Source organism: Ischnura elegans, chromosome 8 (genome assembly GCF_921293095.1).
Source record: "Ischnura elegans chromosome 8, ioIscEleg1.1, whole genome shotgun sequence".
NCBI lineage: Eukaryota > Metazoa > Arthropoda > Insecta > Odonata > Coenagrionidae > Ischnura > Ischnura elegans.
The window spans coordinates 6,901,607-6,928,915 of NC_060253.1; the positions used below are offsets into that span (position 1 = coordinate 6,901,607).

Below are 27,309 nucleotides of genomic sequence, written 5' to 3' on the forward strand. Positions count from 1 at the left end.
CTCATTTCTCACCCTCCTTTGCTACCCTCCGGCCCCGACCATACGACAAAAAAGCAGCGATTCCGTGTTAATGTTGTTCTGGATAGGAATGCACCGTCCATAAATATTCATAATAATATGAGCTCTATGCAATTATATACTATAGTACTGATACGAATCCTATGGTATCATCTGTGAAAGAGTTTATTTTAGTGTAGTTCCAGTTGTCAAACATGGATTCAGACGACGAAGAATCTGAAAGTTATGTCATTTATGGTTCTGCGTTGGATCCAATAGAGGAAGGTGAGGAACTTAGATTATAAATAGTTTCCATATGCATATTGTCGGTGTATTTTTCGGTATGATAAACAACTCAACATTCTGCACTTTCAGATGAAATTCCTAGAAAGAAACCCTTAAGTTTGGAGGAGCAAGTTGCTCTGGATAAGCAGGGCCGAAGAAGATTCCATGGAGCATTCACGGGAGGGTTTTCTGCTGGATTTTTCAACACTGTGGGAACTCTGGAAGGATGGAAGCCTTCTTCATTCAAATCTTCTCGCTCAGAAAGAGGAGGTGGGGTATCGCAAAAGCCAGAAGATTTCATGGACGATGAGGTATCCTTCAGTATTTTCACTCTGTAGTTAAAGGTTTATTGTTCCAATTTCAAGATATCCTTGGGTTGCGCACGTTGGCGAGATACAACGATTCCAATCTGGCAAAATTTTATTTTTCATACGCAATGTCAAAAAATAGCCCCTCAGAAAAAATATTTGGCACTAATTACATGGTTGTATCAATAGCAGCCATCGAAATACTCGAAAAGATATTTTCTGCTATTATCTCGATTAAATTCTCACTCCCTCCGTAATTTAAAGTTGCTTTGAAAGTGATATTTCTTCATGTGGATAATAATATTCCAAAATAACTATTTTCCCCCATTCTCTCTGGTATACCCCCTCGTATGAATACCCTTTACATCTGTGTATTGTTTTCCTGCGTCTTGTTACAATCACTTGAGCTTGTGAAGGGGAAATAGAAAATACTTGGCTAATAATACAAATAAACTTGTGAACCACTGCAGTCTTTAAAACTTTAGGTATATACAGTAGAACCTCACTTATGAAACTTTCAGCGGAAAACCAAAAAAAGTTTCATAAGTGAGGAAGTTTCATATGTGAGGTTTTTTGGTATTTAGCATGAAATCCTTTCCTATAGGGGCTGGTTTGTTTCCAGGATGCAATTACTCATTTGGAGGCAAGAAATTGAAGCCTAACGATCTTATTTTCTCAAAAGTAACACCCCAGATGATGTATTACTTTAAGAGAAATATAATTTTACATTCCTGAACAACTTTACCGACGGTTGAACGACTAGCATTTCTGGTACTAAGCTGCAAGGCTATCACACTGGAGAGATTTCGGAATGATGACACTAAATGTTCCCAGAGAAGCCAATTTTTAAAAAAAGTTGACTCATTAAAAGCGGTTTTCAGGAAATTCATTATACCACCTATAGGCAAACCCCAGATTGGAGATTGAAGAAATGAAATACCTGAGGAAAGTCATCCAAATTAACCATGTAATTTTTTATAGGGAGCAAAATTTCACTAATGCATCACGAAGGCTTCACACCCTATGGACCCGGGTTAATGGCAGAGGCAGAAAGTTTTCAGAGATGGCTCTATCCCTGCTTGAGAGTAGTGTGGACGGAACTTCCAGTGCAACACACTGTCCGGCAGATGGGACATTAAGCCCTGGTTAAGCCTATCGTTACAACCTGGCTAATTCCAACACAGGGTTTCTATACTCCCTCTCTTACCTCATGGCGCAAATGACCCCAGCTGTCGGTTTTCTCCCTCTAAATACCATGCCATAGATAATATGGAGCACCTGGCAGTGGCGTAATTATGGTTGGGGGATGGATCCCTCTCCAAAGCCTCAGAAAAATTTTAAACACAAGTCTAGCTTTGATAAACAGCTACTGCATCTACTAAAAGTTAAATTTTATGTGCCAAAATGATGTAGAACATATTAACAGGCATGCCATTTTTTTTTAATTTTACGGGAATCCCCATTGCCTCCGAGGGGTGGGTGGTGAAGCCGCCCCCCAGGTACTACCGTCACCCCCAAAGCATATTCCTAGTTACGCCACTGGTACCCCGGATATTCCGTGACTAAGTTCACTTTTCCGGTGCTTAGAAGACTTTTAAGTGAGCATTTGAAATAATCGCGCAACTGCTGTCAGTGATGAATGGACAAAAATAGATTAAGAGCCCGGAAAAATCTCCCCTCTCAATAATGTTTACGCACTAAAAAAGAATTTTCCCATGAAATTTTAGTAATAATAGATTGAATCTACCGGGTATAGCTTCTCTGCCGGCATTCTTCCGCGAATTCAGCGCCGGGAACTTCGACTCACAAGCCGTGTGACTCATCTTCACGTAATATTTTGCTTCCCCATATCTGAAAACAACACCAGACCGTTTTTGTTCTTCGATATAATGGTTATAAGTCATTCCTGAGTCGAAAGGAACTGCCTTATCTCTCGCGTTTTGAATTTGACTTTAATGATTACGTTACTACTGACGACGCGAGTTATACTCCGAGGGCATTCGTACTAACTCTCGTTCAGTTAAAAAATACACGCTTGCCACCAGGCAGTCAAGGTCAAACTATATTTCATTTAAACCCGCAGATACAAGTTGGGTCAGTTTTGATCTGCGCGCCGCGTAAGCAACTTTCCTCCGGCTCAATTCGTCCCGCGGATGAGGGATTAGCCCGCGGAATGAGTCCACGCATGCTGTTTTTGCCATCGTGTTGAATCACCAACGGCTTACGTCCATACTACAAATACGATAATCTTTTTTGAATGGCCTTGGAAGCCAAAATTTTGGTATGCGAGGATTTTTAACGGCTCATTCAGGTGTTATTTCGCTGGGCGACGGGAAGCATAACCTTGGAAAATTCTAGACAATCTTCTGTTAGAGATAGATATTCCGGATTAACGATCATCTACTGCAGTTAAAATTAATATATAATAAACAGCATCACTCATTATTAAAACTTATTATTCTTCATTGACATATCTATGTCATGAGCGCTCACTACCCCCGCTCCTGTGACTAAAATCGGCGCGCCTACCGCATTCTTCTCGTAGATCAGTTCTCTGACAAGTCGTACAACTGAGGTATTTTATCACATTGGACTGGAAAAATACGTTTCATAACCGAGGTCGTCATATAGGTGAAGAGTTTCATAACTGAGGTTGGAAATACATGGGTTCATATGGGGTTATTCACCGGACCAAAAAAAATCGGCGTATAAGTGAGGTCATCGCATAACTGAGGGTCGTATAACCGAGGTTCTACTGTAATTTGAACTGGGCCCAACTTACTTCATCATCATTAGCCAACAATCCTAAAATTGGTTTAACGCAGCTCTCCATTCCTCTCTCCCATTCGTTAGCCTTTTCATAGCGACAAATATATTCTCTTTTACATCCCTTATAACCAGCCCTATATATCTCATTCGGGGTCGACCCTTGCCCTTCTTCCCTTCCACCTGTCCTTCTACGATTGTTTTCATCCGGCCATCATGTCTCATGATGTAGCCAAATAAGCTGCCCTGTCTTCTGCTCAAGGTTTTGAGAAGACTTCTCTTTTCTCCCACTCTTCCCAGTACTTCCTCATTAATTTCCTGGTTGATCCATTTTATCTTCATCATTCTTCGTTAATTTACTTAAACAAAAAATGTATCTCTGTGTGTAGGGGTACATATCTGACTGAGCAATGCATTATTCCATGCTCATATATATGTAATAGGGTGGTTTCCTATTATTTTTTTATTGCTTTAATCGAAAGATTATTACTCCTGGAGTACGTATTTCACGCTTTTAGATTTTTAAATGACAACATCTATTTTTCGCGATTAAATGAAAAGTGAAAATTTTCAAGCGTGCGAAAACGCGACGCTTAAGTATGAATGCCGGGAAATATCTCCGTACGTCGTATTTCTGGTTCCCCCTCCCGCCCGGTGAGGTGACCTTGAGGCGAGGCTTAGCGCTGATACGTCGCAGGATGCTAGCGGATAGCTGAGTACCTTGCTGAATGGTAGCGCTTGGCTTAAAAAAGGTTTATTAATACCTTATCAAACGAAGAAAACTTTCCGAACTTAGCCAGTTTTAATAGGTGATTATTAAGACATGTTTCCCTGAGCTCTGTGCCTCATGCATGCATTGGTAACCTCAGACGATGTATAACTCCTATCCTCTCGTGTAGAAACTAGGTCCCTGTGACGTCATGCGGAGTGGAATCGCATGGGCGCCAATCTGGCCTTTTTCAAATGAGGATAAAATTTGACCCTTGCCATTCGTCTAAACCAGTATTTCAAAAACCAAATAGTTATTGTATTATGAATACACTAATGGTGGGTAACGAATCGCAATCAATGCCTTTCGTTTTCTTTGATGAAGGAAACTACCCTATTGCGGTATGCCAAAGGCCCGAACATCTTCGAAGGATTGATCCTAAATGCATGGAATATCCACTTGGATATCCACCAGTGAGAGTGTTGAAAATCTTTACTAAGCCATAAACATGAATACATAACAGTATTCACATGCCATAAATGATCGAAATTTCAAACATCAAATTGTAGATTGTGGCCCTCAGTTTCAGATAGCACTGTGGAGCATAAAATCAGAACTCTGTGTAAAATACTCAGAAAAATTGGTGTATCCAGCCGATGGATCAGCATCGGAGTGTTCTGTTTGAATTCTTTCACTCAGTGGATGCTCATTGTGAGTGCCATTTTTATATTCCTGAGTGGAAGGAACCCTTGCTCAGTGGTCATGGAGTGTTCAAATATGGTGGATCGGAAAAAAATAAACTTCCCACTCCTACAGTTTCAAACAAGCTTCACATTCAGCAGAATGAGAACACTCTCTCTGGGTGCTCGAAAAACTACACTGAAGCATCTGGGGAGTAGATCCTTTTGCTGAATGCACACATTTATTAAATGCTACCTCTTGTGTATGTTACAAATCATCGAAACATTAGAGCACTTTTAAACTCTTAAAGTTGTAGTCATGCATTTGTATTCTAAAGTGGGTATCCCAAGGTCAAATTTGCATCATTGTATCAAATTTTGATACAACAGACGCACACAATCTCCCATGGTCAAAATTTCATCCAATTGGATGAAACCAACCAATCACAGGGCCTTCGACTAAAAAGCATCGCCAAGTGCTGACCACAGGTTAAACTTATTTATCGTCTGCATGAACATTATAATAAAAAATTATATATTTAATAGACACAAAAATAAACTTTGTTTATTTCCACACAACATGCATTAAAAACTCGACCGGTTTTGACCTTGTTATGCCATTATCATTATCGTTCACCTCTTGAAAATGACCTGAAAAGGTCAGAACCTGTTGAATTTTTACATAAATACTGTGTGGAATACAAAAAGGTTTATTTTTGAATCTATAATGTCACCATACCACCAAGTGAACTCGCAAAACATCTATTTAAAAATTAAAATATATATACATGTTCACGATGGTCTATTTCATTGCCTGGTGTCGTCCTAGAAGTAAAAATGAGCAAATATTGGTCTTGAGAGGTGATGAAAACTCTCAATTAGTAAATCAGTATTAATGAGTAGAGGTCCGTGAAAGTGGTTTAATTTTTTGCTAAAATTCGTTTTAAAACCATGTGATTTCGGTGTTATAGAAAATCTTGGTGGTGTTATTATAATGCTACAATTTTCCCACATTTATAGGCGTTTTATTATTTTATGGTACACATTTCATGAATACTTATACTTTTATTAAGCATTTTACATAAAATTTAACACAATTTCGATTGTACAAACTTTATGAAAAAACTAAATGAAAGAAATGGTTCAACTTACACTGGTCCAAGGTATATGAATGGTTCAAATAGGTAGTGGTGAATACGATTGGCAAATGGCAAATTCCCACCACCTCATATGTGTATACTTAGAGAGCCATTCCAGAATTTTTGGATTGTCAAGTTTCTCTGCACTAAATAAAGCCTTTAAAAATGCTTCTGTAGTAGCAACAACAAGCTCCTCATTTGCTTTCTTTGACTGAGCGACTATGTGTTCAAATTATAGGTGTCGTTTTGCGGGTCCCCTTTCTTTTGCATGGGTGTTGAGGGAAAGTAGGAAAGCAGCTATATACAACAAAATTGCTTAGTTTTTATTACAGCTGTTGCCAATCGGTCAGGAAAGGCAGTGAAAGAAGCTTCATCTTACTTAGCCACACTTGACAAAACATAATCGGATTCAAAGAAACTTGAAAAATTCTTTCCCATTTATCGATCCTGAAACATCTAGAATGAGGCGCTTTCTCACCTGAAGAATTAGATATTAGATTTGGCCAATGTCGAAATGATTTTTTTTAATTTTAGCTCAGTGGAGAGCCGAATATCCGACGATCCATCCACTAATAATGAGAACACCCTCTCCTCCTATCCTTTCTGTTCCTTCCTACCCTTCCCCCACTGCTAGCGCTTCGTGCTTCCAAATAACCATACGCGTCTATGGATGTCTTTAAACGAATCGAATCGCGCAGTTGACCGCACGGCGCCGTTGACGGCCGCCGTGGTCACCACAGCGCCCATTTCAATCCGGCCCGGCGGTGCGCCGTCTACGGCGTGAAATACAGGCAGTGCCACATTGAGGCCGCTTTCTGACGAAACGACTTTTCGCCGGCCGCCGTTCACGTCACGACGCCGTAAAATTCACGCCGCTTTCAGACGAGACGACTCTCTGCCACGCTGTGGGCCTTGCCGTGAACGGCGGCCCGGTCCCAGCCAGCGGCCGTGTTTAAGTCAACGAAATTGATACATTAGACCCACACTCAAGGTTTTCCTGCTACAAGTTATCCAATAACGCGGTCTAATGCGTCTCGGTGAGTCACCGGAATTACTGCTCGGCATTGATGCGTGCCGGGCGCGTGAGCTTGTATTTCCGCTCTTCCGCGGCCGCGTTAAATTTCTTTCCGCACATTTTTAATTCATATTATGTAATTCTTCAGGTGAGAAAGCGCCTCATTCTAAATATTTAAGGATTGATACGTGGGAATCGAAGAGAGAGGCTGTGATAAATTTAACGGCAAATTCTGGCGGAGAAATCACTACGGTGAGCGATAATACGCGGATGCGTTATACGCGAGATTAAACGAGCCAATTGACCTTGGAATCGTAATGAGATAGAGCAAATGAAATTTGGCAGCGTTAAACAGTGAAGGCTTAGGCTTTTATGGCTCATTAGATGTGATATTTTCGCTACTTCACTGAAAATAGCAAAAGACGCGAAATTTCGTTTTTATTTACCGATTTCGCGTTATTTCGTTTTATTTCGCGTTATTTCGCGATATCGCGTCTCGCGAAATTCACGGACCTCTATTAATGAGTACATGCTCAATAAGAAGGAAGCGATGTATTAGTATCACAATATAAGAAGAGGTGTTTTGGAAAGAACAAAAGATTTAAATGATGCCAAAATCTATAGGTTAGCTTTTTGGAGGGCATACGATTCCGAGCAAGCGAGTATCTGGATAATTGACAACCTGTGAAACACTAGAACCGCCTGTTTTGATCATTATGATTATAGGTTAAGGACCATTTAGCAACTGCTCGATAAGGAGAGAAAAAAAATGCGATTTCAATGCACTTTTATGGCACTATTCATAACGTCATCTCAACTACAGTGTCCATCATTTATCAATAACATTTTCCTGGTGGGAATAAACTGCCTCATGTTTATATTCTGATATTTTTTTCTGTCCTCTACCTTTCTGATAAGGGATATGAAAATATCTTCACGTATTGTAAAGTAAAGTCGATAAGATATGGGAGCATCCGCAACGAACTCCTTCTCCAACATGGTAAGCACGCCTATTCCAATGCTTTCATCTCCTATTTCTGGCTTACGGCAAGTCCAACACTCCCTCTGTTTCCTTTTTTTCATCTTTTTAATGTTCAAGGGGCCTGCACAGATGATTACGACTACTAAAAAAGATAGAATACTCCACTTCGAAAACTTCCACATTTGTGAAATATGATTTTATGCTTTCCCGACGAATAATCTGGGTAAACTTTTCTCGGGATTCCCATTTTTCTTTGAGCAGGCAGATGGAGTCGCTATGGGATCCCCTCTTTCCCCCACCGTCGCCAACTTCTTTATGAAAGATTTTGAGGAGAAGGCTTTGAACTCTGCTCCACTTCATCCGAAGCATTTCTACCGGTATGTCGATGGCACCTTCATTGTTTGGCCCCATGGGAGGGACACTCTTGACCAGTTTTTGGGACATATGAACAGCCGGCATCCCAACATCACCTTCACCATGGAACTAGAGAAAGATGGTCTTTGGCTGCCTTTCCTAGACATCCTCATTACGCAGAAAAACAATGGAATATTGGGTCATAGTGTTTACCGTAAGCCGACAAACACCAACTTATACCTCAATGGGAATAGTCGCCATCACCCCTCACAGCGATCGGCGGTCCTCACAACTTTATTCCATCGTGCTAAGACCATTTCTGACAAGAGCAGTTTACCTTCGGAGATAAGATTCCTTAAAAGGACTTTTGCACAGAATGGCTACAGTGGGTGCCAGATTTCCATGGCACTCAAGAGGACTTTCCAGACACGGGATATCCAGAAAGAAGGTGGAAAAGAAAAACCGGTAGCCAAAGCTTGCCTGCCGTACGTCGTCACTATTTCGGGTAAAATATCTAGGATACTTAGGAGACACAATATTGAAACTATCCACGTGCCTCCGGTGAAATTAAGGGAGCAGCTGGTTAAAGCGAAGGACCCAGTTGGTCTCAAGACTCCTGGCATCTACCGTGTCCCGTGTGAGTGCGGAGGAGCTTACATTGGAGAAAGTGGTCGCACCATTGAGACTAGGCTCAAGGAGCATAAGCGGCACTTAAGGCTCGGGCAACTGGAGAAATCTGCCATTGCCGAACATTGTGTGAGCCAGGACCACATCATTAAATTTGAAGAAGCAAAAATAATTTGCCATGCTAAAGGTTTTTGGGATCGCCTCACAAAGGAAGCTATTGAAATTAAGTTGGATAAAAATAACTTTAACAGAGACTCTGGGTATTCCATCAGTAATACCATAGAGTACTTACTCTACATACTCTCTACTCTACTCTAGTACATACTTACTCAATGGTAATACTTAGAAACCCGTTTTGCAGAAGATTCTAGAAGTGAGGGAAAATTCACGAATGCAAAAATCAAAAACTAATGCCACCTGCAGTCACAGAGATAGCCAATCTTGTGCAGTTGACCTAATTATTTCGAAATTACACTTAAAGAACTTCATTTAAATAAGTAGGCCACATGAGGTGGACTGTTGCATAGGTGCGATAAAAGAATTGACATCGTATTTTATTTTATTATTATTTTTTAAATATATATTTTTATTTAACTAAATTTATTACAGCAATGGGACTTAGCAACCAAACATTAAATAAATCAATATTCAGCCCTTAAGATGAGTGCCGAGACGGTAACGGGAACGTTGGCCGTTATAAAAACATTAACCCGGTGGGAATCCCGAGAAAAGTTTACCCACTTCCACATTTGTTTACATTAATATTGTCTTTTGTTTGTTTTCCATCTTTTGGTCCAAATGAAATGCATCATGGGAGACCCCATCCAGTTGCATACAAATTTTTGGACCAAAAGTTTTTGCCCAAAAATTTTGATGTAAATTTGCCAAGTGCCGCATTTGGGATGCCAGCTTAAGTTTATTTCATGGCACTGTTGATGATGAAACGGCTTTTTCTTTCAAACCTAAGATTGTAATTTTGTGAGTTCAGTGCACGTAAATAAAAGCAATCAGGAGTGTTTTCGCTTGCCTTGGCCGTGTACACTCTGTGGTCAGCGTGTATTTGCTCACAAAGATGAGGTTATCAAACTTATGCTGCATTGTGGAATGTGCATTGTCCCTCATTTGCTTCCTCTACCTGCTTTCTTGGGATCCATGTTGCCTAAGCATCAAACATTAATGCATAAAACATACATATTATTGTGTTTTTATCGTGAAAGCTTACTTCATCATTTTCAATTGACTCCTATCATGTTGTTTCTAGGATATGGAAGAATTTGGCATTGCACCCAAAGTGATTAGAGCCACAAGTGATTACAGGGATCACGGGTCGTCTAGGAAAAGGGAGCGAAATGCACCAGCCGAAGGCCCAATACCAGGAGTGCCAGTGCTGCTCTCTATCTTGCAGCCCGTGAGGTATGTACTCCATCTTATCTTACCACTGGATCTCAAAGGGAGTGATTGGAGTAATTAGTATTGACGGGAACAGGAATATAAAATTCTGTTTCGCTTTCATTCCAATGGTGTTACATATGTAAGGGACACCTCCTCCTTGCTTATTATGTGCTATTGATCTTGGCCAATGTTATCAGGCTTTTTGCGATTTAGGCTCCAATCCAGTTAGAAGCATTTGATAGGACCTCTTAGCCACTACTGGATGCCGAAGACGATGGTTCGAGAGATATCCTTATATCACTTGTGTCTCTTGCTTGCTCGCCATGGACCGGGCATTTGGGCAAAATTCTTGTTCAATACGCCTTTCGCCAAGAATCTAACTAGTGCACGATTAATAAACAATTTCAGGTGAATGTAACAGTGGTTAAATCACTTTAAATGATACGGAACTTGTCCTCAGTTGGTCCTCTGTGAACTCTAAATGAGAGGCTGTTTCTACATGGTGAACTCAGCGGAAATTTCTACAGATTTCTGAGAGGTGATTTCCATGGCTTGGTACTTGAGGATGTAACTAATGCATGATAGGTTAACAATTACTAGGGAGAAACGGCGACCAAAAATTTTTAAAATAGAGTAATTCAATTCAATATTGTAGTAAGTAGTGGAAAAAAGGATTCATCCCTGATTGAAAGGATTGCCTGACATGGGTAAAAAGTCTGGAAATAGTCTTCAGAGTTCATTGCATGGAGGTCCGTGAGTCACAAAACTATTGTGCCACCCTCCTGCTCATAATTAAAATTGAGAGTGAAGAAAGATTTAGTGCTTTCCCAGTGAAGAGTTTTCGGGATCGCCACCGGGCCAGGAACTGCGTTACTGCCGACATTTCGATGTCCGACTCTGCCATCGTCCTCAGGGCTGTGCGTGTCGAGTGAGGTTTTTCATTACGTATATACAGCCTCTGTCATGGTCAAGTGACTGCTGAGTGGCTGTCATCAGCGGCACGCTATGATTGGCTGGCGTGTTGGTGATGGTTTTCTCTAGCCTTTTTGATGGTTTTTGAGCACAAGTTTCAGGCTTGAAGTGTGAGTTTTACCTTCTTTCATAAAAGTCTCTCCTTCTTGAAAGTGGAGTTACTAAATATTCTAATTTAGCAAACATAATTCTCAGGTGTTTTTATACCTCCATAGCCTCAACCATTTGATCAGGAATCCTGAATCTTCTTTGATGAATTCAAAAATTTATCAGCAAAATTGTCTCAGATTTTCATAAGTATGTAATTATTTTAAATTGAAATGTATCATCCAAGGTTTGATTTCTTCCATCTTCTGTTATCGTTCAGTGCACATTGTTGGGTGCCTGTAAAACCTGGTTCTTCAAATAAGGGGCTCAAGAACATTTTTAACGTCTTTTGGTAGATACTTTTGTTATTAAAGTTATCATTCATTTACAGATCCTTTGTGTTAGCAATAGGGTGGTTTCCTATTTATCTTTTACTGCCTAAATCAAAAGATTATTACTCATGGAGTATGTATTTCACGCTTTTAGATTTTTAAATGACGATATCTAATTTTTGTGATTAAATAATAAATGAAAATTTTGAAGCATGTGAAAAAGCATCGGCTAAGTATGAAAGCTGGGAAATGCCTGTGTGACGTCATTCTGGTTCCGGCTGCCGCCATGTAATAGTGGCAGGCTATGAGCGCCGCTACGATGCAGGCTGCTGACAGGTAGCAGAGTACCTTGCTAGCAGGTAGTGCTTGGCTTAAATAAGGATTATTAATACCCTACCAAACGAAGGAAACTTTCCGACCATAGGCAATTTTAATAGGTGATTATTAAGAGATGTTTCCCTGAGCTCTCTGCCACATGCATGCATTGGTAATCTCGTGAATCTGATGGCCATACTTTTAACTGCTCAGGGAATGCATTGGTGGTGTTGGTTACAAAAATTGTATTTTATTTCTTGTTTTTGTGTCATTAATGAGAGAAAAATGATTTGGATGTGCTGGTGTACAGAGTTGTAAATGTATGACACAAAATAGTTATGGAATATTTCTTCACTGGCCTCAAAAGACTCTCACAAGAAGAATGTGTGCCTTGTCATTGCATCTTCTTTTACTCTTCATTGAGCAGAGATACTGTTGGGGTTCGTCTCCTGAAAAAAATGGGATGGAAGCCAGGCCAGGGCGTGGGGCCACGTGTCACCAAATTGGAGAAGAGGCAAGCCAGGAAGAAAAGCTATAAACAAACAAAAAAGGTATGTTTATTTATGCAACAGTCACATTTGTATTCACGACACACATAAATGCTATTTAGGTGTCTAAGATTTTTATCCTTCTTTTTTTGTTTTCATCTTTTGTTGGTATAAATTCAAAATGATCTTGTTTCCAGATCTACGGCTGCTCATTGCCTGAAGACTTGGGAGGCTCCACTGAAGATGTCAAAGAAGACAGCACTGAGGAAGAGGGGTACGATGAAGAAGACATTTTATACGCCCCTGATGATATTGAAGCATTCAAATGCAAGCCAAAAAATGATTTCTTTGGCATTGGATACTCGGGTCTGGATCGGAGGCCTATTTTATCTCAAGACAAATCTGAGACTAAGAAAAATTCCATCTTGAATATTAGAGAAAAAAAGAATAAATTTTCAATATCTGGGCAGGTATGTTTATTTTTCACTTTTTTTCCCTATTTAAACTCTAAAGGGTATTATGGCAGTGAACAGTTTCATCATTGCTGTATCTATGAAGGTGAAGTGCCAAAAATCTCTTTAAATGCTGTGAATGAATACATGTGTGCATTAATGTAAGGGCTGGAAGTTAAGTCGAAACAGTTTCATTGACATATTCCTGCAATTATGATGTGTTTTTTTAATTTTCAGCATAAATATTGTGAGAAAATTATTGATATTTTCGGAAATGATAATGTTAATAATGAAGTGAAACGTTTGTTTGATGTTTATTTTTATGTTAAACTAGCTGACCTGGCGAACATTGTACTGCCTAGTTATCAATTATCAGTTTAGTCACTCTATTTATAAATCAAGAGAGGCTGTACTGATGTTAATAATTTTTGCCTATTTATAATAAATTTGTAAAAATTCAATGAGACTACAAAAATAAGCATTACAATGGCTTGTTATAAACATATTTTCTTTATTCAGTCTACATGGGGTAGACTGGGGTGCGCATACGCAGATTTATTTTAATGAATTTTCTAATTTTAAAGCCTTAAGTTACGCTGTCGTTTTATAAAGCAGTTAATGAAGTCAACATTTTATGCATTCAGTTGTTGGCCTATTTTCATTTTTAACCGTAAAAAATCTTATTATGTCCAAGTCTTGCCCCGTTCTTGGGGCAAGTTTACGCAACGCTAAACTGATGCTTGACTGACGCTCTATATCTTATGAAAATAGCCCCTAGAGAGCAGCATTAATATGTCATGTGGCACGCTAGTTATAACTCGGTTCGGAAAAGTGCACTGCGTAAACATGCCCCAGTGTCTGATACGTAAATGTGCCTCGGTCTACCCTTCACATTCGGCTTTATTCACTTGAGTCAAGTACCTTCTGATTTACAATAGTTTTTGCTTTGCTATCAGGTGGAAGAACAAGTACAGTGGATGGTTTGCCAACACTTAAACATGCCTCATATATTTGACCATGATAAAAACACTCACCTTGTGATTTGATAATCGTCATCGCGGATGAAACACGACGGGAAAGTTGAATTAATTTTTCACTCAAAGGGTATATCGGTTGGGATCGTAGGAATCCTCGGAATGAGAACTTCCTCGTCTTAAAATTTTCCTTTGAGCACGATCACATGAATCACATTGATTATCAGTTTTTTTAATCGATACACATGTTCCATTTCATAGTTTTGGTTGGTTTAGGTTTCGAAGCATCGTGAACACCAAACCTACCTTGAGCTGTGAGTTCATGGCTACATAATACCCTGCAAATTGGTTAAAACAAAATAATTCTTCTAGTTTTGACCAGCTTGATAGCTATTGCCATGTTACCAACTCCTAAAAAAATAATCCTAAGATCAAGGTCAATTTGTTTCGTGAACTTTTATTATATTTTAATGTGTGTTCTGTTATCCGAATCTGAGACAAATCCAGAAAACCAAATATCACTAAAATAGGTGCAACCATTCTTGAGTTATAAATGGTGTAACTAACTTAATTTTTGACTTTCTTTTATGTACATGTCATACAGTGCACTCCCGGTGATCCCAATGGCTAACGATGGGGAGAGACGGCACGAATTATCGGAAAACACGGACAATCCAAACTTCCACTTCAATGCACAAAGGTTAAGAAAAGACTTCGCTGTTTCACAAAATAAAATATATTTGCGACCGGTTTCAACACAGCGTATCATCATCTGGCAATTACAAGTATCAGTACATAGAATTTATACCCTTGAAGGCGTTAGAGGGGTGGTAGAATGGAGGGAGTTTATTGGATGCAATTAGTTTGATTGTGTTTAGCTCCTTCATCCTGTTGTAATTCGACAATGGAATCAATCATAGTCTGTGAAGCATACAATGTATTGCTGATAGTTTGTGAGAGAAGTGATGTCGTGAATTGCAGTGTATTATTTGGTGGAGGGGGTAAGGGAAGGGAAGGTAGGTTTGGGAAGTACGTCGCTGATGGGTCACTGCACGGGGTAGCCGAGGGTTGGTGTATGATGACGAAATACGGGGAGGGTTGTTATGGAGTGGTGAGTGGCATCCGTAATGGTTTCTCAGAAAAAACATTGAAAAGTGGTGAATGGTGAGAATACAACTGCTCGTTAAATGTTATGTTGGGTGAGGTTTGGCCCACTAAAATTTCCAACTGCTAAGTCTTTTCTTAACCTTTGTGCATCATGAAGGAGTTTCACCATGTTACGCCAACCACCATCGCATTTTTCACTTAAATGTCTTGCAATGCTCATAATTTACCTAAAACATACAATATATGTACTACTATTTATGCAGTTATTGTGTTATTTGAGAGTGCTTCCCAGACTCAATGAGAGCTTTCTTCGAGAGTTTGCGATCTTTTTAGCAGAGCGTGATTGCACAGTGCAAGGCTTTGAAAACAGGAACACGGTGCTCCCGTGAATGCAGCTAGTGAGCGATTGCTTCCATTTTACGTTTGGGGATTCTAACGGAAATAATAAGCCCCGATGTATCCTAGCACTAATGCAGTAATTCCGATCATTTTGTGTCCAATTTTATTGTTTTGTAAAGATCGCGGTAGAAATTGAGCGAGAGTAAAAATCATGCGCGGATAATCTGTAACGCAGATAAACCGCGGTCGGATAATTGGAAGTCTGCTGTATATAGATTATTAGGAGGAATAATGGATCGTATTTGTGTGTGGTTTGAGTAGTAGATCTATTGTTTTTGGCTCCGAATTTCTTAGGTATTACATATAATGGCAGTTAGTTGTTACAGGTGAGGGAATTTCAAGGAAAATTGAGGGAATTTGATGCATGGCACTGGAGGAAATGTATGTCATCATAACACAAACATCAAATGAACTGCCACACTCTTGGCTGGCTATGGGCCTTTGTTTTTTATTGACTTCTCTTTGACTGCAATTAGAGATATTTTTAAGTTTTATGGGAGATAATTTATTTTATTCGCAAGTTACCATTTTTCAAATCTCTGCATTAAACTGAACACATGTTTCATGAAGGCACTGCATGGCCTGGTGGTGTAACTGTTTAGCATACCTGTCTGGCAATCGGAAAACCTCAATTTGAATCACGACTGAGCCAAATATTTTTTCATGGTGATTTTTATGATTGGTGTGGATAGCTTACCATTTTTCTATGTGTTCAATGGAGGGAAACACATTTTCAAAGGAATTTTAATATATTTATGAAATAATTTTATATTTGAAAAATTGAATGTTACGGTCCTAAGGAGAGTGGGAAATATGGGAAATGACGGAGAATTTGAATCCAGGGATGTTGTAGCAACCCTGAATGAGCACGTCATTGCTGTAATTGGTATCTGTAATTTTGGATTCACTCCTGATGGTTAGTTTAGCATTAACTCCATAGATGTAAGTTGCAATTGCAATCCCAACTACACTGGCTATGGCCAGCATCTGCATAATGAAGTCAGATGAAAGTATTTGAGAGTTAAACAGGCACCTAAATCTTCAATTGAATTCTCTATATAAATTTATTACCGTATCTAAAAAAAGTCATTGTAGAAGCTGATTTTTATGATGATAACTGACTTTTTTCTCAGTGAATAAAGCAATCCCGTAGTTTGAATCATAATGAATGTAACCATTTGTTTAAAAAAATGTTCTCTCTCAGGCCTTTGGTGTGGGCGCATTTGAGGAAGAGGATGAGGACATATATTCCACCGAGGATATGTCTCACTATGACTTTTCACTGGAGGAAGAAAATCAGAAGAAGAGCAAAGTGAAGAGCAGTCGCTGGGGTCAAGAGTTGCTTCCAAATTACGCTGGCAGTGTGCTCGAAGGGTTTGTGCTGGCAAGGTGTCGGCCAAAGTTTGAGTATTTCCCACCTCCAAAACTACCACCTGATTTTCAGCCTTTTCACAAGGTATTTATTGTTATTATTTATTTTTATGTTCAGAATTTTCATTAATGCCATGTCGCAAAGTTATATTTACTTCACATAATCACTGTGCTTTAACAAAGATTTTCACATGTTTCGGTGATGTGACATGAGGAATAAACATTCGCATTGCTGATTTACCTCAGGAAATTTGTAGAAAATTGTGTGGTACCTTAAAAGATTACATTCTTCCAGTAACTGTGGAAATTTGATTCCTTCCAAAGCACTCAAATCACTACGTTATAAACTATGCACAATGACTGCGACACATTCTTTTGATTATGGACTCTATTCCTGCTAATTAACTTTTACAGGTAGTTGTGTTAGTTACACTCAATTGCCAGTGTGGTTTTTTTTCCACCGTGCTCCTAGCTGCATGCTGTGTCATTTTACTCACTAATGCTGATTTTTATGGGGTTCTCATGTAGTATGTACGTTCTTTAAGAACGGCTGCAAATCGTAGAACTGCCAAAACTATTTATAAACATTTTCAAACTTTTTTGGGGCACCAAAAGGCTCTCCAGGGATTTTGAACAGGCCCTCCTCATTGATCACCAAGGAAGCGCTCAGACCACTTGGCCACCACGCTCACTTTTTTGTGCAAACTTCTCCTAAATTTGAAAATTGGTGACAGACCTCATACTGGTCACAAGTATTTGAAGAAGCCTATTAATGCATTGTTTTCTGTTTTTTTTTTCAAGTTTATTGGCCTCAATAAATGCCTCATTTATATCTTAGTTAAACTCTGTCTTAACAGTTTGATTTTTTTATTTTTGTAAAGAGTGCGGGAAAACCTGATATGCCGGTGGTCTAGCTCCATGGGAATCTTACATGCTTGAGTTTACAGCTTAAAACAGGTGTTTCTGGTTGAAAATGACAATTACGAATCCAGTCTATCCTAGGGTTGCAAAAATCACTTTCTTTCAAGCACATGAAACCCATTGTTAGTACACTTGCTAATGGAACTAAAAAAGTTAACAGTGCTGTATTTTAAATGCAGCTCTTGGATGATATGTCTACGTCCCTTCAACATCCTTCTCTTGCTACACTCTTTGAATGCTTCCTCTTGTCACGTCTTTCCTTTCTTTATTCCATATCCTTTTGGGATCAATTATATTTTATTATATAGGTATTAATTTGGTATACTTCAATCCTAATCCTGATGTCTTTTGCATTCTGTAGGTTCGGCAGACACGGTTTGAGACCCCTGCTGATGATGTTGAAGTCAGTGGAAGGAAGCAGGGCTTGAGGCGACATGATATTACGGCTGCTGACAGGGAAGTAATCTTAAGCGAAACACCAAGGACAAGGCAGGATGTGCCTAGTTTGCTCACTCCATCAGAAATTAAGGTATTGATTGTTTTTGCTGCTTTCATAATGTTATCTATGGTTAATATCCTTGTTTATGGCTTCCATTAATTAATTGGGAAAATATGTATGTAGTCTTCTATAATTTTGCCAAGAATTTTTTTGTACACAGTGTACAGGTGAGTGATGATTATTCCACCATTGAAATTGTTGATACCGTTTGTCCGATTATAAGTCTTTAGTCACTCAAAAAGTCTCTCCGTCCCTTCTTACCCTACTCAACCCTCGCCTTCCTCTTGCTAATGCCATTGTTTGGAAGAGAAGGCAGTGGTGAAGTGGTGATTACAATCTAGCTCTTCTTTCAGGTTGAAAGTGTCGCAGATGTTGAGTCGCCTGGAGGGAATGACCCACCTGTACCTCCGTCTGCTCAAGAGTCAGTTGCTTCCAAGGGTGTTACCCAGTTTCGACCCTTTGCCGCCAATCCTGATAAACAACGTCGCTATGAGCAATATCTCGGCTTGCTTAAATCAAATCAGAAAGGTAATTCTTTTTTCTTCTACTACTGATCACTTGGGCTTCAAGAGATTAAGTACATATGTAATTATCTCTTAATAGCCTATATTTTATCGATTCATAGGCTGGTGAGCATCTGGTGGCTCTAATACTTTCATTGATTGGAGTAGCACTATAGAATGGTAATCAACCTTACATTACGTATGGAGTAAAATGGTATATGGGGGTAAAAAAATAATCCCAACAAAGTTTGTGGCGCCGACTTCAGTCTGCAAGAATATCAGGTTCTTTTCTGTATCGCTGGAATATATTTTCCCTGGACTTACAGTTTTTGGCAAAACTTGAATAGAAATGAAATAAAATCTACAATATCGATGTTTCATCATATCTAACAGGGTTGTTGAACCTGTGTTCAGATGAGCAATACATTTTCTCTTAGATTTTAATTAATTTTTAGAGCAAAGTCAGATGGTAAGAGTTGCATAGATTATTTTAAAGTTAAACATATTAAATTTTAAGCTTTGATTTGTTAGCCATGTAAGCAAGCAGTATCCTTGAAAGGAATCAAGCAACCTGCATAAAATAGCCAGTGTAGGTTCTCTGTTTTCTTTCTGTTATCACTAAACAAATCTCTTTTTACGCTGATTGTTTTAGGCAGGCTGACAGAATTACAGCCTTTGTCCATGACTGAATGGGAGAGAGACAGGGAGAGAGTGGAGTTTGAACAGGCTGCTAAGTTGTATAAGCCACTAATGGGCCTCATGTTTGACCGATTTGTGTCTGCCATGCACCCTGACGTTGGCGATGATGGAGGTGATGCCGCAATCAGATTCCCCAAGGAAGAAGAGTCAGAGAAGAAGAAGGCTGCCAAAATGAAAATGTATGGTCGTATGACGCGTGAGAAGGTTCCGTGGACTCCATGCTCTTTACTTTTCAAGAGATTCAATGTGCCCGATCCTGGCCTGAGGTGAGCACATTGTCATAAAGCCAATCTAGTAGTCAGGTGTACACGTAAGGCTCGCAAGTCTTATCCTGTTATTTCCCTTCGGCCCTAAGTGTGCACAATCTGTTGATCTATTTTATTTTATTATATTCTGAGGATGAATCCTCAGTAATTTATGTTAAGAATGACTCAGTAATAGCCATCTAAAAGGATGAATCTGTCGTGAAATGTTGTTTGTTTTTTACTCCAGGATATTACTATTTACCATCAAATTTGTCACAATTCCCACCTGAGTGGGTTTTTCACTACTCACGACATGGCATTGTGTAACTTTCTGATGGTTCGGTCCCTGGGAAACCTAAATACAAATTATAACTTCCAGGAATCTAATGACAAAATGGGCTTGGGACAGAATCATCATATTAATGATAATTGTTATTGTAAGGGTGCGTACGGCCCGCCACCTCGAAAAATATCGCAGGTCGCACGCTCTGTATTGCGTGTGGGTTCTTGCCCTTGGTGGTGGGAAGCGAATAATCACACACAAGTATTTAAAGTTTTTGACCCAAAGTTTATTTCCATTCAAAAACCCAATTTCCAAATCAATTCAAAAAACATGCATGAAACAATGATGAATTTGTGCGTCCAGAATAGCCAAAAGTTAAGATATTACCATTGTCTCGGGAAGGAGAGGAGATGCTGGTGATGGCACGGGTGGATAGCAAGGCGCTTAGGTCGCACGGGCCATACGGCCCACGCTTTCACTCCAACTGACGGCTACATTGCTGACTGCCCTGTGTGTTACTGAGTGCGTCTTGAGTCCTGCGTGCCAATAGCATCTCAACCGTGCCATTATATAGGGAAGTGGAACCAGGATGTTTTCGTCCAAGAGGAAGGAGAAAGGAAGGGGAAGAGGAAGATTAGGCATTCTAGAAAGTGAAAAGGTACAAATCCCGAGGCATAGTTTGTCATAGCTGGCTATTCTGAGACGTCACACGACAACATATTTATGCATATTTTGGAAATGGAAATCTTCCGTTTCCAGGTCACTACATTATAATGTTAGGTGAAGTAGTTGTTATATCTTTTATTCAAGTTACCAGCCATGTTTTTGTGCTCGTTTTTTTCTAGATTGCTTTGTCTGAGAGACAGAATTAAGAATTTTTTCCTGTGTAACTGTGTTTAATTACTCATTATTTCTTTGGAAATTTCTAATAATGTGAATTCCAATGATTCCTTTTCATAATACTTTCAGTGCGGAGCCTGAGGTGAAAAGGAAAACTTCCAAGTTTTCTGTATTTGACTTCATGGCATCATCAGCTCACAATTCTGCTGTATCTTCTGAAGGATCAAATAGGGATAAAACACTAGAAAAATCTACATCAGATACTCCCGAGGCTCATCAACCAACCATAACACATGCTGAAGTCTGTGAAGATAGTAGTCAAGAAGATATTACACCATCAGTTACCAATACAAATCATCAAAATGAGGTAAGAATCAAATTAAATTATTTGTCTCATGATTTTACCAGTTTCCTTTCATGACTCATCATTCTCTTTGGGTCTTTTGTTGGACGGAATATGGATTACTAGCTTACATATATTATTTCCATTAGTCATCCATAGTATAATGCATTGATAATTCTTATTTCTCCAATTATATGTACTACCTTTCATGTAGCCTCGTTATTGTTGATCTTATCATAAGTCAGTGGTCTAGTTTATGGCGAGAAATAAATATGTTCAGTAAATGTACAAAAAAACATAATTCTTTTGAAACACCATGATGCGGAATGTAATGCTGTAGGTTCAATCCTAGAATATCCAAGATTCTTCAAACAAGTGCATAGTAGGCTGAACATGTATTCTTAATATTTCTTTGTGCTCATTAATTACCATTAAATTGGTAAGTAATTTATGCCCTAATAACAAAATTCAACTCTATTAATAAATATGGAAGAAAGGCAATATTTTAGATGAGGACGGGTTGCTTACCAGCATCACAGTAATTATTGGTTTATTATAATTATATATTGATTATTTTCCTGATAGTATACAATGGGATGGTTTCCTATTATTTTTTTATGGCCAAAATCGGAAGATTATTACTCCTGGAGTATGCGTTTCACGCGTTTAGATTTTTAAATGACAATATCTATTTTTTGCGAGTAAATGTAAAGTGAAAATTTTCAAGCGCCCAAAAACGCGACAGCTAAGTATGGATGCTGGGAAAAGCCCATGTGACGTCATTCTGGTTCCAGCTGCCGCCGTGTGAGGCCACCTTGGTGCGAGGCTATGAGCGCTGCTAGGATGCAGGCTGCTAGCAGGTAGCAGAGTACTGTGCTAGCAGGTAGCAATTGGCTTAAATAATGGTTATTAATATCCAACGAAGGAAATTTTCTGACCATAGGCAATTTCAATAGGTAATTATTAAGAGATGTTTCCCTGAGCTTTGTGCCACATGCATGCATTGGTAATCTCAGACAATGTAAAACTCCTGACTACTTTACTGGTATAGCATCTAGGTCCCTGTGACTTCACGTGGAGTGGCATCGCATGGGCACCAATCTGAGAGAAATGAGGTTAAAATTGAACATTAACCTCTGTCTTAGGGATTTCTAAAACCAAATAATCTGTTTATTATGAATACACTAATGTTGGGTAACGAAGCGCAATCAATGCCTTTCTTTTTCTTTGATGAAGGAAACTACCCTATTTAGCTTAGCTTCAGTAATAGATGTGCAAAAGGCTTTTATCTTGACATAATCTTAGTTTTTTTAATGATAAATTTTAGATTAGCGTAGGTGGAACCACTTCAGCACATCTCATTTGGAATTTTGTTGATTGCAGTTGTGCAATTGCTTGGAAGAGGTAACCTGTGACGTAAATGTTAGTTTCCACAAATTGCTGGTTACATAACATATTTTGGCAAGCTACTACTACTAGCTTACAATATTTATCCTAATCCAAGAACAGTATTGAGGCTTTATATTAGGTTAGTATAGTTTATGGTGATATTGTGATTGGCTTCAAAATTTTAGAGCTATGGTTCCTCAGTTTTTGCACTTTCTCATAGCTAGCCACTTTTGCATTTGTGAACAAACTGTCTGTGCTGCTTTAAATGCTCAGTGTAACAATCATCCAAATTAATGTGATGTTTGAAGCTAATGTACAGCTACTAACTAATGCAAAATAAAAATGCATGTACATCTTAGTTCTTATGACAAAACGAGTAGTTCAAATTAACATTAACAAACAATGTACCACGGACACCAAAAAAATTACAGCAAATTATAGAACAAATTCTGATAGAGAACATACATTTTTAATATTCCCTCAGTGAAGGACTAATTCATATTAGTAATTATTAAAATTAGCTTGCGAAAAGTTTCTGGAAATGTTTGTGTCGGAAATAGACTATGTACATATTTCCTTTGGAGTCGGATGTGGTGCATCCAACTGTAATCTCTGAAGTAGACTATGTTATTGCTGTTAAGCAATTTATTCTGAAATATTCAAAGATGGCACCATTCCTGTCATGGAAGGCCATAGGTATATACAGTAGAACCTCGGTTATACGACCCTCACTTATACGATGACCTCACTTATACGCCGATTTTTTTTTTGGTCCGGTGAATAACCCCATATGAACCCATGTTTTTCCAACCTTAGTTATGAAACTCTTCACCTATACGACGACCTCGGTTATGAAACGTATTTTTCCAGTCCAATGTGATAAAATACCGCACTTGTACGACTTGTCAGAGAACTGATCTACGAGAAGATTGCGGTAGGCGCGCCGATTTTAGTCACAGGAGCGGGGGTAGTATGCGCTCATTACATAGATATGTCAATGAAGAATAGTAAGTTTTAATAATGAGCGATGCTGTTTATTAGATATTAATTTTAACTGCAGTAGATGATCGTTAATCCGGAATATCTATCTCTAACGGAAGATTGTCTAGAATTTTCCAAGGTTATGCTTCCCGTCGCCCAGCGAAATAACACCTAAATGAGCCGTTAAAAATCCTCGCGTACCAAAATTAAAATTAATTTAAAATTTAAATTTTAAATTAACGGTACTTTTGGGGGCGGCAGAATGAGTGCTGTGCGATCTCCAAAGATTCGATTTGGCAACACTGCTAGCTGGAGAGCGATCTGCACTGCTCAGAGTTCGGAGAGAGACTGCGGGCTCTTCCTCACTTTCTCCTGTCGCTCTTCTGTGATTGGCTAGAAGAGTGGGTGGGTTTCAAGCATGCTCATGGTCAGCCGCCGTCAGTTCAGAAAAATGGTATAATTACGGGGTTAATTTGAATGACTTTACTCAGGTATTTCATTTCTTCAATCTCCAATCTGGGGTTTGCCTATAGGTGATAAAATGAATTTCCTGAAAACCGCTTTTAATGAGTCAACTTTTTTTTTTTAAATTGGCTTCTCTGTGAACATTTAGTGTCATCATTCCGAAATCTCTCCAGTGTGATAGCCTTGCAGCTTAGTACCAGAAATGCTAGTCGTTCATCCCTCGGTTAAGTTTTTCAGGAATGTAAAATTATATTTCTCTTAAAGTAACACATCATCTGGTGTGTTACTTTTGAGAAAATAAGATCATTAGGCTTCAATTTCTTGCCTCCAAATGAGTAATTGCATCCTGGAAACAAACCAGCCCCTATAGCAAAGGATTTCATGCTAAATACCAAAAAACCTCGCATATGAAACTTCCTCACTTATGAAACTTTTTTTGGTTTTCCGCTGAAAGTTTCATAAGTGAGGTTCTACTGTATTTGCACTTCGTATCATCAGATGGTACAAAACTGTGCAAGAGTTAGTGAAATGTGTGTCTACTATTATGGGAAATTTAGATAAAAATAGTAGATTACTTCAATATAGACTGGTAATGTATCAGAAACTGAATGTGCTGAAAGTGAAAAATTGGTGGTTAATGAATGATTTACTGTAAAAATTACTCCTTAGGTATACTGGTATGAAAACACCTGTTGTCCAAGTGAACGAAAATCTGTTTTCGAAAGTGAAACCACAATGAGACCAATTCTTTTTCCCAAGTCAAGGGTGATTTCTTGCCAATTAAAGAAAAATTATAATGTAAAAAATAATATAATCAAGGAAATATGGGATCCTTATAAAATTAAGGGAATAGCAGGTCAAACACCTAGACTGAAATTTTGTATTTAAAGTTTCATTTTGTATCAAATTTATGGTCTATCCATGAGAAACTAATTTCTCAAAACTACTCGGAGCTTTGGTCATATTTGGCTAAAAGACTACTAGTGTGAAAAATATATTTAACCCCCCTTTTTCAGTTTTATTGATGATTTAAACCTTTCAAAGTAGCAGATCTCAGATCAGATCGATAATTCCATTTCAGTTTTAATATATACATGATAAATGGAATTTAGGTACCTGCTTTGATTAAAACTTTAAATTATGTCTTTAATTTTAAACTTTATTTTTGGATACATATTACTGTGATATATTTATTTATAGTGATAAACATTTGGAATCCTATGGAATGAAGTGATATTCCAATTTAAATATCAGTTTTCACTTCATTCATCATGAAACCCAAATTTGTTAGTACAACCAATGTCTGAAACAGAAAATTCTATGTCCAACACCTTACAAGCATCACCTTATATTTTTAATAAATATACGTACACAGCTGATTATTATTATTTAAGTATTCTCCTGATTAAGATAGGTTTCATGAAGTGTTTTTGCAAACTCAGTTTCTCCCCAACTATCACCATAATGAATTACTTTGTTTTCAATGTGTGACACTCAGGAAGATAAAGTCTTTCAATTCCGACTTTCAAGTTTACATGTATGAAAAATTGTTGATTGTAAGGGGTACCAGCTTGATTGATAGTTATCATGTCTTAAAATTTAGTTCTACATACATATAAGCATAATTTAAAAATGTTTTCATATCATAATTTGGATACATTCATCCAAATTAGGCTTCCCTTTATGAAAAGTCTAATAAGCATACATTATAGGAACTGTACTTTTCCATTAAATTCTAATAACGTGGGATAGTATTAAGTCTTTGACACGAGCATCTTTTTGCTGTAAAAATGAAAAGTGAAAGATTTTATTATTGTGTAAATGTATAAAAGATTTTTGAAAAGTGTCATTCATAATGGTATTTTTCCAGGGATGTTCATCAATGTCATAAATTCACTCTCTTTTATTCTAGGACACGAGCTTCCCTACCAACAAAATAGATCTCTTCAAGGCCATATTTTTGAGCAGCAGTGAATCAGAATCAGATGAGGACGATCATGATGAAGGTGATAGTATGAAAGAGGTTCAAGAACCGAATGAATCAGCATCTGAAAGGATTGAGCCTACCACGGCAGAGGAAACACCAACACCGTCACAGCTAAATGTTGAGAGAAACACATCACCTCCAAGAGGAGTATTTGCTAATCTGGATCTCGACTCTATAAATAACAGGTACAATTCACAAAAAGACAGAGAAAAGGCCGAGAATCCTCCACAAGAAGAATCTAATACTGCCCCTCCCAAAGTTTCTGATGTAGACTTAGACAGTGGAGCATATGGACCTAGGCTTCCTGATAAATTTAGGGCAGAAGTTGCCAGTGTAGGCAAGACAGTTACTGTGGTGCAAGTATCCAGTGGCAGCAGTAGTTCTGAAGAAGTGGAATGGGTGGAAAAATCATCTCGGAAGTCCAAAAAGAGTAAGCACCATAAAAGTCACAAGAAAAAATCAAAGAAACACAAATCCAAGCACAAGCATAAGAAGCGATGAAGTGTAAACCATATTTTAATGTGTTTGTATATAATTGTGTACATATATTATAATGTGCTATAAAATAAGTGATAATGAACAAAGAGGCATTCAGTAATTTTTGTATGGTTGCCAACTATAATTATTGAAACTTTTCTTCAAACAACCTTATCCCCTTTTCAAATCTTTTATTGCCTACATATTTGAGTAAAACTACAATTCATTTCTTAGACAACCCAAATGTTCGAATTACCACTGGGGGATGATTGATTTTATCAATTATTACTGGCAGTAATGGACAACAAGATGCCAAAGTACATACGCAGTTTTCACATTTATCCAGGAGTACTTCATACATGTACCTATTCAAATCGTACAAACAAATTTCATTGTGGGAGTTGAGTAGTTGCTTCTGATTGTTAGATGAGCTGCAAGCCCTCTTTTCTTAGAGTTTCCTGATGGAAAATGAGTCTTCGATTTGCACCAACATGATAGTTGGAGAAGAGGTTGGAGTTGGAGGAAAAAACAATATGTTATATGAAATTAGCTTTTGTCCCAAAAAATGCAGAATGGTCAAAGAAATTTAGCACATTGGTGCCCATATTTATTTTCTCTTTGATATGAAAAACTGGGATGTTGTCGAGTTCAGGTTATGGTAGCTGTGTTAAATTTCAGTTTAAGATATCAAAAAGTGCATTTACTAAGTATTACTAGATATTCATACTAATCAGCAGGAATTATGAATAATCATCACTCTTTTAATGTTGATATTTGCTTATACTTGGTACATCTGGGTACCAGAATGTATGATTCATAGCTAACGTCAACTTCGCAGCACTTCTCTTCACAAATTTTCCATTTCTTCATATTGCTTTTCCAGCGGCTTCTCTTGTAGTGGTGTGCACTCTGATGAAACACTGCTA

General features: G+C 38.3%; 1 protein-coding gene across 1 annotated transcript; it reads left to right on the forward strand.

Annotated features, from left to right (window-relative positions):
• Positions 1-26,508, forward strand: LOC124163914 (G patch domain-containing protein 1 homolog). Its single transcript, XM_046541022.1, has 11 exons — positions 1-282; positions 373-593; positions 10,124-10,275; positions 12,388-12,511; positions 12,646-12,918; positions 16,585-16,836; positions 18,034-18,201; positions 18,525-18,699; positions 19,327-19,639; positions 20,871-21,108; positions 25,832-26,508. The coding sequence occupies exons 1-11, from the start codon at positions 213-215 to the stop codon at positions 26,405-26,407; spliced, it is 2,562 nt and encodes an 853-aa protein (XP_046396978.1). The 5' UTR covers positions 1-212; the 3' UTR covers positions 26,408-26,508.
• Positions 26,509-27,309: the final 801 nt, after the last annotated feature.

What these genes read in the sequence shown, in the direction of transcription:
- LOC124163914 (XM_046541022.1), top strand. Translation starts at nt 213, where the DNA reads ATGGATTCAGACGACGAAGAATCTGAAAGTTATGTCATTTATGGTTCT. An exon ending in TCTATCTTGCAGCCCGTGAG is followed by an intron (nt 10,276 to 12,387) that starts GTATGTACTCCA and finishes TTCATTGAGCAG; the next exon opens with AGATACTGTTGGGGTTCGTC. An exon ending in GCTATAAACAAACAAAAAAG is followed by an intron (nt 12,512 to 12,645) that starts GTATGTTTATTT and finishes TCTTGTTTCCAG; the next exon opens with ATCTACGGCTGCTCATTGCC.